Consider the following 15,150-nt stretch of genomic DNA (forward strand, 5'->3'; position numbering starts at 1 on the left):
AAATTTAAGCAGAACTCACCTTTGTTCTGTCAACAAAGAAGCCTCACCACCTCCATCTCCACCCATGAACTTAATATCATAGCCTTCAAAACTCAGCCACATGAAAATTATTAAAAATCATACAGATTGAGATACGTAATCATGTTTAGATGGCAAGGGTTAATTCTGTGAGTTTTAGGGGAATGCTGTGCACAGCATTAGCACATCATTTGTGCTAATCACCAACTATGTAGCGTTCCTTACACTCCTGTGACTAAAACAAGTGCTGTGAATGCATTACCTCATTTGGTCTTCAACAGCCCTAAGAGGTGGGGAACACTAGTACCCTCACTTCACAGATGAGGAAAGGGAGGCTAGGAACAGGCAGGTAATCCACCTGGTCATCAGAGCCACCTGTGAACAGATCCACTTGGTTTCCAGGCCTGAGAAATTAACGTCAAGACTCTCCGGTGCTGGACCCTTCCACAGTAGTTAGTGAGGAAACAGGCAAACCCGTGTATACAAGGTGGAGGCCGCAGACGCTGGGGTGCACAGCTTTCCGGTGGGTAGATAGGGACTTCATTGTTGTTGTGACATGAGGAGAGACAGAGAACTGCTGTGGTCTCAGCACGAAGCAGCTCACAGTAACACCGACAGGACGGACCACAGGCCCTCCCTCCTCCTTCTCTGGGCCTCAGTTTTCCCACTAGTGGAGGAAGCCAGACTACAGAACCCTTCACCTCTAAAATTCTGAGGAACCGGGTCAGTCACCTGTGTTCACTTTCAATGTGTAATAATATTTACTGTAATAGTTTAAAACAATGGCCGAGAAAACAGATTTCAGGCATCATGATAAAAAAAAAAAATGGGTACAAGATTTAAATAGCACTTTTTGTTAACAGATTTCTCAACATTTTTCAAAAAGAAAATGAAGTAAAGAATTGTCAGAGTTCCTTTAATATATTTTTAGCTAATCAAATATCAAGCAGCAGGTAACTATTAACTGCAAAGAAGCCTATTATCTATTTACCATCCAGAAAATGATCTGAACTGGATTATTCATGGCAAGTAAGCCACTGTGTGAAAATACCATCCTGTCAAAAGCAAAAGGAGAACAAAGAATCCTAATCTGAGGAGAGTGTTTAAGGGCCAACTGTGTCCAGCTCCAGCCCAGCTGAGCAAGAGGGGAAGGCTCTGGCCGCCTGCGGAAGGCCGGGAGGATGGAGGGCAGGGCTGGGATGCTGCTGGCAGACCTCCCCACGCTGACACCCCAGCCACCGGCCACAGATGAGAAAAAGGCAGAAAATGTGCACCAGGTTCTCAGCAAAACAAAACAAAACCCAAAAGGGACCGGGTCAGGTGGAAGCTGACTCCTTTCAAAATAAAGCAAAACGTAAAGCGTTCTCGGCTTGGTTATAGTCTATCTATCATCAGAAAGGTCCCTGACACCAGCAGAGAGAAACCTCCCCGAGCCAGGCGTGCTCACTTAAGTCTGATGATGGGAGCGGTGGGGGGGAGATTGGAAGGTCAGGCCTAATCCAATCACTCATGATTCCGAACAGCTCAGAGCTGCAGCGCAAATTAGGGAAACGGGTGCCCGTTGGGGTGGTATGCGGCGGGGCGAACAGGGAACAGAAGTTGCAGTGATTCCTCTTAGAATAACCCGCTATTTGGTTTTCTCCCCACAGACAGCGGCTGCCTACAGCATAAACCTCAAAAGTTAGTAGGCATGATGCCAGAGATGGGGTGGGGGCCTTTGCTACCTTGGGTGGAGCTTCGTCGGACCCTCCGGAGTCCCAGGACACTGTGACCTGCCGTCTGGACTCCATCCTCATCCGTTCTTCTTGCTGGACCTTCTCTTCCTCCAGGATGGTGCTAGGGAGACAACACAGTAGGTAAGGGGAGCTGACACCGGGGAGCTCGCACACACCACACCCCACCCCACCCCACCCCACCCCACCCCGACGGAGCCCTGCGGGAAAGAGGATCGGGTTTCTAACTTCACAAAAGGATTCCAGAACGGCCTCGATGCAAGGGGCACAGCCTCAGGTAAGGGAGGGGCAGCTGGCAACACAGGAGGAGCTGGGAAACCAAGGGAGGGCCAGGATGGATGGTCTGGACGCCGGTTTCCTTTGAGCAGCAGAGTTTCCCTGAGCAAATCCCGAGCAGCGCCCCACACAGCACAGACCCAGCCCTCACGGTGCCACCACATCAGCACAGCAACCGACCAAACAGCCATGCGGCCCAACGCTCCCCTCACTGCTCACGACCTCCTACCAACTTTCACTTTAACCGGCACTTTGCCTCATCAGGAAGGAAGGAAATGCAACAGTATCTACAAGCACTTCTGAAACTCCTGCCGGCTTGAAACTGGCAACTCCGCACCGGGTCACGCGGCTACTTACCCGCCGGGCTGCTCAGGGCTCCGCACCTGGGCTCTGGGCCATCGCAGGGGCGGCCACCGCCCTCTGCTGCCCGCCCGCCCGCCTCCCTGCCGCCGCGTCCTGGGGCTTCCCAGTCCCAGCCTCCGGGTGGAGGGCAGCAGAGAACCTCCCAGCGCCAGCAGCTCATGAGAGAGTGAGGTCAGCGGCCCCAGAGCCTTTCTTTCTAATCTGGGAATCCGGCTTGACTGTTTCCAGGAGACATTCCTGCTGCCTGGAGGCGAGGGCAGGCTGTTTCTCACGCAGCTGCACTCATGCAATTTACAGCAGCAGAGGACACACAGAATTCAACTTGTAACTGCCCTGAGTCAGCAAGCCCTTACTACAGATGGGAGTTCTGTTTTGTTTTTAAGGAAAGGGAACGTTTCCCTCCATGACCACATCAGCACTTTAGAGAAAAGCAACCCCCTCCTCAAAATATGATTTCGTTTTTCTTCTCACTGCATCTAGACGATCATGGTTGAGAAAACAGCACAACACTTTAACAACAGTGCAGGCTCTGGCGGCACCCTCGAGGCTGGCCGATGCACGCCGAGCCAGCGCTGTCAGGAACCTGGCCCCAGGTCCCACGATTCACAGGTCAAGTGCGTGCGACAGCCTGTTTGCTTGGCCTCTGCCCACACTGGACTGAGAGCTGCCCCTTTCCACGCGCCCAGAACTAGCACAGACCCTGGACCACAGTCTGCCTTAGTGATGACAGGAGAGTGAAGCCACCATCAGCCGAGCACGTGCGCTGGCTGGTGAGGAAGACCGGTCACCACCTCCCCGTGCCTCACAGGGGGACGGGTGCAGGCTGCCGGGAGGGTGGCCGCTGGGAGCAGGGGTTCAGACGGACCCCTGGCCTGAGAGAGGGCTGCCTCCGATTAGGAGCTTTTCAGCGCCCCGCTCTCAATCACCTGGCCCTCAAAACAAGTAACAGACTCCAAGTCAGAATTTCCAAAAATTGCGTAGCTTTAAACAACTGAAAAGTCCATAACAATCAGGAAAAAAAAACAAGTAAAAAAAATTGTCCTTATTTCTAACTTCTTCAAATCATTAAAATAAAGGCAAGCTATGAGAAGGCCAAGCGTGACATGTTCTTTAAGGCAATGGAACTCTATTTTAAATAGGTCTCACGAAGGCAATTTATTTCACATGGGCTGTTTTGTGAACTGGGCCACCCTGACCTGAAGGTTACTGCTCCCCGCAAACACCTCCAAATAGGTCACGGGAGGGCCCTTGCATAAGGAGACCCTCTCAGGCTCCACCTGCCCTGATCCTCCGCCCACACTCACTGTTCTCTGACCCACTGATTCACTGTCTGAATCCTCCCCCTCGGCTCTTCCTCACCTGCTACCACTGAACACGGGACGCAGGGGTAACCGGGGAGCGAGCTCCTCAGTGTCAAACCAAAAACGAACATGTCAAGACGCTTCGGAGAAACCAGAATTTGTGGCTCAGAGTGGTGCAGAATATAAATAACTCATGAAGTATCTGTTTTTACAATGGGGAGGCTCTTCCATAGATGGAGTAAGAGTGCCCATGAAGACAGTGCTGAACTTTCCTCTTTACAGCTGCTGAGGAACCCAGAGCAAAAAACTGGAATGTGCAGAGTGTCAAGGAGGTCAAATTTAAACATATTTTCCCAAAGTCCAAGTATTTTTAGTAGCAATACATTCTGTTTGAAAGCTTTTAGCTGCCTAATGTGAACTGGCAAGGAGCCCTCATGCTTCTTCCTGGGATGGTGGTTTCTAAGTCTCAAACTCACCAGAGACGAAACTGTAAGAGCTCATAAGACTTTTCATTTAACAAACGTTAGAACATTAAGAATCATTCTTTGTTTATCCATGAGCCCCATCTAGGAAGAGAACTGGGAAGAGGGGAAAGGAGTATTTATTTAACGGTAGTTTTATTTTTTATCACTATTTCCCTCACTTTAGGAGAAAAAGTCATCAAAGTAATCAATTCACAGTAAAGGACATAAAAACTTGCAAGCACGCGTCGACTTTTCTCGGCCTGTGGCACTCCCTGTGAAACCTGGTCTCCCGGGCTCCGCAAGCTGGTATGGAGGGGTCTCATTAAATTTCCGTTCTGGAGCAACAAGATGTGATTTTACTTCTAAGGTATTTTCATGGAGAGCAATAAAGTGGTCTAATAGTGTCTTCGTTTCCAGTACCAAGCTAAGATTCGGAAGCAAATCTCCAACACAGACAAGATTTAGAGTGGAGAGGGGCGATCAGTCCAAGTGGGTGACCAGCTGTTCCCGCTGTCCCAGCAGAAAGGGCACCAGCTATGAGCAGCACCTTCACTGAGCTGGGCAGCTGGGCCCATTTCAACTTGTGTCCTCCTCCATAAATGAGAAGGATACTGCCTGTCCTGTCCACTGTTAGGATGGAGAAATAAAGTCGGTGAAAAAAACCAGTAAGACTTTTAAGTAAATGCTATCTAGTTCTGTACTTTTACCTGCCTTGTTTTTTTTTTAAATCTATTTCATTTCTGTAGCATTCTTCCTGAGAATGATTATAGTAATACTATTCTTTTCTTCGAAACTACATTTCTTCTATGCTTGAAAAACTTTTTAAAAAAAGATTGGACTTTGATCACCTAAACATAATAATTTTATGATGACATCACAAAATTTGCTTTGGACAGAAAATCAGTCTGGATTCATAGCTACTTAGGCTAATTTGAAAAACATCCAGAGAAAGAGCAGCAAGAAACTGGACGGAAAAAAAAAGCCACGAGGGAAATGGCTTGTTTTGGCAAGTTCATGGGAATGCCAGCTTTGAAACACGATCTCTTCTAAGTACCCAACATTGCCTCACCACAAAGGAATGGAGCTGACCCTTCAACAACCCCCCTTGGTATCTCTGCAGAAAACAGGGCTTGAGACAAAGCTGGGACTGCACCTCTGCAGTGGGCAGTGACCAGTGTTGCAGCACACGCCTCCCTCCTTCTTCTCTTATAATAAACACGCACAGCAGACCGAACATCTCGCTTCACGAATACAACAAAACTGCATCTCTCTTTACTTATTACGTATCTCAAACTGCAGGAAATAACGCACTTTTGTTTGGTTATGGTGTTACACATACCAAAATTATTTGAGAAAAAGTGATTTCTACTAAAACCTTACTTTAGAATGGTGACCTCTTTGTATTTCTGGCAAGTTCGAGAAGCTCCTATTTGACCAACCCTCTTGCAGATAGCAACTACGGACTAGGACAGAAGAAACAGCCTGGTGACAGCACAAAGCAGTTAGGCTCTGGAGGGAGCTGCCACTAGGAGGAAGGGAACGGCACTGGGTGAGTCCCCAGTTTAATGGCCACTAGCCAGAAAGCCAGCCCCAGTCTTACTGGTTTGAAGAGCCAGAGGACTGAATTTGGGTCACCACAGCTGGTGGAAAGTGAGGGGGGAAATCCCAGGAAGAAGAGAGCCAGGGAGGGGTACCTCAAATTCTGAGTACAAATTCTGCCTGAATCACTAGCTGACCCCTGTACTATGCACATATAGGGCAGGCTCCAGGCAGCCCAGCTGAGGCTGAACTCAGCTGAATCGGGATTCGAGCTCACAGAATGGAGGGAGTTTGCAATGTGAGACCTGCCAAGTTAGCTGCCTGCTAAAACCAACCAACCAACCAACCAACCAACCAACCAACCAACCAACCACTCTTCAGAGGAATAATACTGAATCCAGAGGTTCTGCAACCTATCAGTCACAATGTCCACGACATAATCTAAAATCACTTGATGTACAAATAAACATTAAAATGTAATCCACTCTCAAGAGGAAAAGAAATCTAAAGGAAGCTGACTCCAATGGTGACTCAGAAGTTGTAATTTGCAAGCAAGGACTTTGAAGAGCTATTATTATATTCAAGGACATAAGGAAAGGAAAATTTGGTCACAGTTAATGAAAAGATAGGAAATGCCAGCAGAGAAACAAAAGGTATAAAAAAGAGCCAAATGAAAATTCCTAATGAAAAATAAAATATCTGAAATAAAATCTCCACAGGATTGGATGATCAGTGGGATGGACATGAGAGAAGAGTCAGGAAAATTGAAGATAAATCAATAAAAATTATCCAATCTGAAGAACTTAGAGAAAAAAGACTGGGGGGGAAACAGAAAAAGAACAGAGCCCCTGGAACCTAAAGGACACTATCAAAAGATTTAACATACATGGAACTGGAGTTTTAGAAGAGAGAAAATGGAGCGGAAAAAATATCTGAAGAAATAATGGTCAAGGACATACATTTACAGATTCAAGAGGTTCAGTGAAGCCCAAATATGATCAAGACAACAAAACCACACCCAAGCACATCCTAGTTATAAACTGCTGAAAACCAAAGATAAACTCATGGAAGAAGACAGAAAAACTGACACATTACATACAGAAGAGTAATAATTTAAAAGGCCAGTGACTTCTCATTAGAAATAACAGAGGCCAGAATGAAAGAAATGAAAGAAAGCTTTAAGGTGCTGAAAGAAAGAAAAAAAAAAAAAAAAGAAAAAGAAAAACGCTGTCAACTCAGAGTTCTATATCCAGTGTAATGAAGTTTAATTCATTTTCAGATTTAAAAAAAAAAACAAAAAACCCAAAACTAATCAACAGGCCCACACGACAAGAAATGCTAAAGAAGTTCTTCAGACAGATGGGAAAACCAAGTGGAAGAAAGATCTTTAGGAAAGAATAAAGAGCACTGTATGGGGTTAAATATAAAAGATGTTCCCCTTACTTTCCTCAAAATACTATTAAAAACACGAAGTGTAATCTTATTTTATGAGGTTACTGTCATATATGAATATAATATACATGACCTCTAGAACAAAAAGGACAAAGGTAGTGGTAAATGAAGTTTCCACATTTTAAGTGAACTACAATTATTAACTCTAAGTCGATGGTGCAAAGTTAAAGATGTATAATGTAATACTTGGAGCAAGCACTAAAAAGATAATGCAAAAGGTGTTTCTAAAATGCGAATTTGGGGGGTTGAGGGCAAGAGGCGCAGAAGGTGAGCCAGCGGCTTCTCAGCGCCCAACTCTCTTCACTGAGCACCGACCCGCTGCCACGGGGGCTGCCGCTCCCTCCCATCTACGCTCAGGTGCCCGGAGACTGGGCTGAGACGGAGCCAGCGCTGCTCCACTCGTTCCCCGCATCCTTGCATCAACCTTGCCGCCACGTCCCTCTGTAACCTGAAGAGGGACGGGCCACCTACAGCCTCTGGTCCTTCACTGTCCAGAGGGGAGGACATTCACGTCTACTCCACTCTTCCCCCGTGTTTTCAGGGATCATAACCCTGGAGACAAAATTTAGGGAAGGGGAATGAAGAACAACTGGAGAGAGAAGGAAAATGGTGCCAGAAACAGGACTGAAGGGAAGGAATTACAGCAGCTACCGGATGAGTCCGAGGATTTCACTGTGGGTTCTGAGGGCGACCTTCAAATAGTAAATATGTGGATGACAGCTGAGGTGTGAACTTCATCTAGTCGAAGTCCTCTCTTACAAATAAGACAAGGGAGGGGAAGTGAGCAGAGCGCGGGGAAGTACAGGGGGTGGAGGCAGCCAGCAACCCATTCAGTGCGGAGGGGCGTACGGTAGTAAAGAGACCGAGAAAAGCAGTGGCCCTGGACTTCGGAGAAAAGGGCCCAGGGTCTTGGATCCACCCTTTGTTAGCTGCACAATCCACGCAAGTCATAGGGTTTTTCTGAGCCTCAGGTTCCTTAAGTGAAAAGGGCAACAGTATCTCACCCTTAAGAATTATTGTGAAATCAGTAAGGTAGTCACGTGAAAATGACCTGTGAAGCCATGTAAGTACAAAGGACTAATTTTTATGAAATTTAAGTTTAAATCTCACCGGAAATTTGTTTACTTCACATAAAACCAAATTCTGGAGGTAAAGCTAAAGTAGAGATACACCTGTAAAGGTCTGAACATCTGTGTGCGGGGGAGTCCAATGAAGGGCAAGAGCTACCCGCAGGTAAGAAACAGTCATGACATAAATTTTAGTGGAAACAATTTAAATTTTACATTAAATTCCCATGAAATTTAGATTTACTATTTACTTTTTATTACCGGGAAGACTAAGGTCCCAAACCAAGCAAACATTTTAAGATGTAAATACAGGGGTAATTGAGAAACAGGTTACTCTTCTAGATGACACCAAGACCCAACAGGACGGCAGTGAGAAGGAAAATGCCGATATGATGACTAAGGAGGAATTCAGACACCACCTTCGAAAGGAATTTGGGGAGCAGATACAAAACCACTTTAAAAGCACAGTGAAGAAGCACAAGTAACCTCATGTTATTAATCAAATCTAGAGTTTTTAATCTAGAGTTCACATTTTAGGATAAATGAAGAATCAAAAAGGACTCAAAAAAAAAAAAAAAAAAAACCTGTACAAGATGTCCATAAGACATCTACAAAATGTCAAAAAGATGTGCCTTGCATTTTGGTATCTGGATAATAATAGCTACCCCTTTTACATTTGAAGAACCAGTTTTTTTTTAAACAGTAACTGATCATTTTCTGTACCTAAGACCTCCAGGTCCTTTGCGGATCTTCAGAAAAAGCTTTGTTTTTACTGCTACTACCAGAGTAGCCACCAAGTGTGTGTACCCATCACAAGCATGAAAACTAAATGCATTTTAGATGATTTTATTTAATCCTGAAAACTAGAGGACAGGTAGGATTTGTGATTCTGCTCTCCCAGGGAGGCTAAGTCACTCACCGAAGGTCAACTTAGGTCAAACAGATTCTCAACGGCCAGCTTTGTATGATAAAGTTAAGAAGCAAACATGACGATATCAGGTAATAATAACAAACAAACAACATCCACAACTCCCCCCAGACCCAAGCTGGAGACAAGGCTATGTATTACGGGTACAGGACGAGTACACAGCAGGCAAGTGCGGACGCCGGCCAATGCACACTGGCGTGGCTTGCCTCTAGCTGCCTCAAGTACCCCTGGAGAGACTCAGCCTCACCGAAAACTTCCACAACTGCTTGCCACTAACCCTGGGATTACAGAGGGCCACAGCAGCCAAATGCAACACACTCAAGATGTGACAGCAAAACAGTGATAACACGTGGAAACTATGTCACCCATCAAAACCCATGGGTGGGGGCCCTCTGTGCCGAAGCCAGAGATGCTGCCATTCTGTTGGGGGACTTTCTCTGGTTGACACTCAAGCAAATGTAAGAGAACCAGCTGCAGGAATTCCTTGTAACAGTATGTTTTTTTCCCCTTTTCTTTCTTCTTTTTCCTTTTTAACTAAACAATATTAACAACTTGCCCACTAGTCGAAATCGTAATCAGAGCACTTGCTAACGTCTAGCCATGGCTCAAGCAAAGTGCAGAGCGTGGCAGTTGACAGCTTGTGTCCTGGACTCGGGTGAGCTTGCCTTGAATCCCAGCTCTGTGACCCCAGCGCTCAACTGCCTAACCTCAATTTCTGTTTCCTCATTTGTAAACTGATGATGACAATATTACCTACATCTCCCAGGACCGTGAGGATTCAGAAGAAATAATGTGTGAAAGTTCACGGCACAGGTGTGGCGACAGAAAGCACTCAGTCAGCGCTGGTTCTCAAGGCTGTAATTTCTAAGGTTGACGGCGGAGGATGGAGACTGGCTCCTGGTGAGCGTGGTGCTGGTCTAAAGGGCCTCCTGAAGCGCCCAGGGTCAGAGGGCCTTCCAGGCAGACACTTACTAAGTCAGTGATCTTTAGAATAGAAAACCTCAGGTCAATTGTTTACATACCACTTACGTCATTTTTTCTTTCTTTAGCCTACTCTTCATATGTGAAAATGGCATGCTTAGAAACAAGGATCAATTTCCAAAGGTTTTTAAAAAACTATGGCTGGGGCTTCCCTGGTGGCACAGTGGTTGAGAGTCCGCCTGCTGATGCCGGGGACGCGGATTCGTGTCCCAGTCCGGGAAGATCCCACGTGCCGCGGAGCAGCTGGGCCCGTGGGCCACGGCTGCTGAGCCTGCGCGTCCGGAGCCTGTGCTCCGCAGTGGGAGGGGCCACAGCAGTGGGAGGCACGCGTACCGCAAAAAAAAAAAAAAAAAAAACTATGGCTGGAGCAACAGGAGCTTTCATCACTGCTGGGGGACACTGCATTGGTGCATCCACTTTGGAAAACAGGCGCCATCAGTACACAAAGTTAAAGCCGCGCACACCTGCGGACGCCTGAATACGCATCCACCAGACATTCTTGTACACGTGCTCACCCAATGACACTTCTGTTATGTCCCTACAGCAGCAGTCTTGAGAGCCCCAAGATGGAAAGTATCTGAATTTCCACCAATAGTAGAAGGGATAAACTATGGTATATTCACAAATGGGACACATACAGCAACAACAGTGAAGTCCAACTACCTGAGTAACATGGGTGGTTTGAGCAAAATAAACCTTAAACAAAAAAGCACACACTGAATTATAGCGTCTACATGAAGTTCAAAACCAGGCAGAACCAGTCTGTGGTGAGTGGTTATCCCTGGAGGGGGAATAGTAATTGGAAAAGGGGCCTCTCGTGGGTCTCTGGGGTGAAGGCAGTGCTGTTTTCTTGTTCTAGATGCTGGTTACAGGAATGGGCCCAATTTGTGAAAATTCAGTGAGCTGTTTACTGCTTGGCATGTTTATATATTCACATCTTTGCATGTCAATAAAAAGTTAGAAAAATACAAAAATTAGGGTACAAAATTTAAATCAGTAATTTTATTTATTCCCCTCATTTGTCTAAAAGGGATTCAAGAAGCCACACGTTAACTTAAACTGTTTCCCTGAGATAAAACTGACCATCTTGTCCTACAATGGCACAAACACCTTAATGACACAGAGCACTGCTGGGAAACGCTGTCTTTGAACAGAAACGCCAAAGGGGCAAATACTCGAGAGGTTTTACTGTGGTCTCCTCGTCACAGTATCTACCAAAGAAGTCACTGACTAGCTAGGGATTAAATGACTTTTCATTCCAAAAGTAGTTAGTGCACTCTTATAACCTGTCAGTCACCCAGTACGAAATGCTAGAGCTCATGTTATGAGAAATTTCCTATTGAGGAATTTCTCACACTTGCGACTAGGCTGCCCAGAGGTTAATCTCATTCTCCTCAATGAGGCACGTCTGTGAATAAGGACACAGGATGGCGGGAGGACAGGCCCTGTGGTCGCAGAGACTGACCCATCCCAGCACAACCCTCTGCCTAACAAGAGTCACCAAGAGCCACTTTTCTTAACTTACGATACAGTAGAAACAAGACGTGGTCCAGCCAAAGACGAGTGGAGCCCACAATAAACTGAGTCTATTTGCAGCATTTTCTCTTTAGATAGACGAGGAGAATGGGATTTGGGAACATTTTTAGGTGCCCTGGGGTAAGGGCTATCCAAAATTTATTACTTTGTTAGAATCTTGGATATAATAAAAAATTTTAAAAAATCAATAAAGAATGTACTTAATTACTTGTGATACACTGTTACATACAGATGTCCAAGCAGCTAGTATATTATAAAGTTACATTTTATTTGGCTTACTTGGTAGCCATATTCTACATGTTCCCAATACAAAGTTAAACTCCATTTCTGACTAATACAAAACAGACAGAACAAACTAATGGTCAATAATCTACACTAACTGTTCACAAGAAAGCATCTATAAATAGGTACATGATGTTTTTATATGTGTGTGTGTATAAAATAATTATATTTAGTGCTAAGACTTCACCTGGGACAGTTTATGGAGCTACTCCACCTTAATGCAACAGTCCTCCAGCCAGTGTCAGCATGAGTTTTGTGTGAGCTAAGCATGAACTCAGCAGCTATCTGGTCCTCACTGGGTCCAGCTCCTGGCCTGGGGGTGTGGGCAACACCGAGGTGAGTATGACGATCCCTGTCCTCAAGGAGCTTCAGTCTAGTAGGGGATGAGACGTACTAGACTGTGAGCTCCTCGAGGGCAGGAAAAGTGTTTGGTTCTCTTGCCCAGTGACCAGCACCAGGCCCAGCTACGTGGTGCTCCGTGTTTGTGGAGCTGACTGGACCGGGATGCGGCCATCGGCGGCCCACAGGGCGAGGATGGCCAGAAGCAGCAAGAGTTCTGGACAGCCCACGGGCAGAGCAGGGAAAGAGGCTGAGGAAGACAGTAGGGCTGATTTCAGCAGGTGCAGAAGGAGGCCTTCCTGGCGGAGGCATGTGGTTAGTTTGGCCACAGTGTGAGAAAGGGATGGAAAGACACTGGCCGTAACTCAAGGAGCCTTAAATGCTACTCTGGAAGCCTCAAACTAACACAGGGGGTGCCAGGAACCCACTGAAAGTTGTCTTGAGCGAGGGAGTTACTCTCCCACTTCGACGGTCGGTAAGACTGACTGATGAAGTATGTGGGTGGGGGGCGGGGGCAGGGCGGTGAGGAGAGCTGGGAGGAGGGAGTGGGTCTGAAGACACTGAGCTGAGGCTGCTCCAGCTGGCCAGCTGGCACAGGCGGGCAAGGAGTTACTGACGGCTCCCAGATGCAGGTGCAGACAAAGGCCCCACTGTAACCTACACAAGCTGAGGGGCCAGAGGAGACGGTAACGGCTTCGCTTCAGGATAAACACGATGTCCTCCAACTGAAGACACAGGTCTGGGACTTGTGAGAAAAGGCAGGACTGAAGCTAAAGACAGACGGAGGTGGGGAGCGAAGCCACAGGAACAGTTAAGACAACCAACCAAGGAGAAATACTGAGGGGAGGGGAGGAGGCTGTGGAGAGAAGCCGGCGGATACCCAGAGTAACGGGGAAGAACGTGCCGGGGAGGCGGGCGGGTGGAACTGCTATCAGAGGGGGGGTTTCACGGACAGAATCTGTCAGATGCTGAGGAAAGGTCAAGGAGGAACAAAAAAGTTTATGAGCAAAACACGAAATGAAGCATGTTCGAAAACCAGCTCCAACAGGGACAGCAGGTATAACTAAGCTGCATGAGAATTAAGAACCTGGAGAGCTCCAGCTTGAAGAAAGCTGTCTTGAAAGACCTGAGGGGCCGGCTGTCACGCGCGAGGCCCCGGAAGCAGGCCCGGAGGGGGAGCGTCAGGGGTGTCACCGTGCGGCCAACGGTGCCGACCCCCACCTCCTTGGCCGGAGTTCAAACGCCGGGGCAGGACTGTGTTTTGCTCACCGCTGGGCCCACAGAACCTAGCTTGGAGCAAAGGAGACACTTAGCAAAACAGCTGCTGACTGGACGAGTCTCTCCCTCTTCTCACTAAGGCCCCGCTCCTTCCCGGAGACATTCTCCTCGCAGGAAACGCGTCAGCCGGGCAGGTGGCGCTGCCGGAGGGTAGGCGAGGCTGAGAGGGTTCGAGCGCTGGGGGACGGGGTGGGGGGTGGGCCAGAGGAGCTGCCAGGGGCTTTTGGGCCCTGACATTTGGTAATTTTTATGAAAAAAGACGAAAATATAGCAAATAAAAGAACTCAAATAAAATCAGGGGAGTACCCCAAACATGAAACAGCGCATTAAACCATGGCGTTGGCTGGTTGGTTATGTATTATACTAAAATATCTGGTTGATTAAAGTATTAAGTCTCAATCTAGACTTTAGTTCAACAAGTGTTTACTGAGCACTGACCAGGTGCTGGTCCTAAGCTCTGCCGCAGGCCTACAGAAATGAGCAAGACGGGATGAGGGCCACCTGTCGAGGCCTCTGAGTCTGGCCAGTAGCAGGTCAGCTCCGCACAGACCCTCTGGGGGGCCCAGCACACTAAGAAGTCCGCGTGTTCTTTCCAGGGGACTGGGGGCTGCTGGAGGTTTGGGTCTAAAGGCGTCTGGCACGAAGTAGGAGTCACAAAACGGCAGCTGACCAGGTAACGTGGATATCTGCGCTGTAACAGAGCGCTGAAGAGGTGCCATAGGAGGGTGCCATACCTCTTTGGGGGTGGGGCAGATGAGGGAGGCTTCCTGCAGGAGGCAACCCTGAGCTGGGCTCCAAAGACTGAAGAGAAGCGCCCTGTGGTCAAGCGGGGGTTAGGCAGAGGCGCCGGGTGCCTCTGGAGCAGAGGAAGGGGTGGTGTGAGGCGAGACTAGGGAGTGGGCGGGGACTAGACCACGTGGAGCCTGTGGGCTGTGCCACGTTGGTCAGCAGTCAGGGCAGAGACACTTGATCACAATTTGAAGTTTATTAAGACTTGAAGACATAGTCTTCTTAAGGCTCTAACAATGTATAAATAAATACAAATCCGTAAAGAAGTAATTACGTTTGCCCAAGAAACAGGTTTGCCTCAGACGTACTGATAAAAGGACCTGCCAGGAAGAAGCAGCGGAGGCCTGCCCGCCCCGCCCCGGCCCCCGGCCCCGCCCCCGGCCCCGCCGCCCATCCTACCTGAGCTGGGCTTTGAGCTCAGTGAAGCGGGGCCTCCGGCTGGGGTCGTAGGCCCAGCACTTGGTCATGAGGCTGTAGAGGGTGGGCGGGCAGTTCGGAGGCATGGGCAACCTCTCCCCGTTCTCAATGCGACCTATCACATCATTGTTCTTCACGCCTTGAAAGGGCTTCACACCGTGCATCAGTATCTCCCACATACACACACCTGTGAGGCGGGACGGAAACACAACGGTAAACTTAGCAGCAGGAGTGCGACTCCCACGTTTCAGGAATAACTTCATAGCTCGTACGAGAACCACCTGTGTGATTACGGGCACAGCAGCCAAATAAAGCAGCATTCACTTAGCTCTGTTACCAAATAAGAACAGGAATACTAATTTAGGATGATGCGAATAATGAAACTAT

The 15,150-nt window shown here is 47.7% G+C and overlaps 1 protein-coding gene across 25 annotated transcripts in view; it reads right to left on the reverse strand.

Moving 5' to 3' along the window:
* PTK2 (protein tyrosine kinase 2) overlaps positions 1-15,150 on the reverse strand; it is a gene marked incomplete at its 5' end in the record, with an annotated part of 198,079 nt that overhangs the window by 35,069 nt on the left and 147,860 nt on the right. For all 25 annotated transcript variants that reach the window (XM_079722516.1, XM_079722514.1, XM_079722518.1 and 22 more), the window contains 2 exons: positions 1,743-1,854; positions 14,746-14,950. In XM_079722516.1, the coding sequence (XP_079578642.1) occupies positions 1,743-1,854; positions 14,746-14,950 (317 nt within the window). The remainder of the gene's footprint in view (positions 1-1,742; positions 1,855-14,745; positions 14,951-15,150) is intronic.

Source organism: Hyperoodon ampullatus (genome assembly GCF_949752795.1).
Source record: "Hyperoodon ampullatus genome assembly, chromosome: 17".
In the NCBI taxonomy this organism is placed as follows: Eukaryota; Metazoa; Chordata; class Mammalia; order Artiodactyla; family Ziphiidae; genus Hyperoodon; species Hyperoodon ampullatus.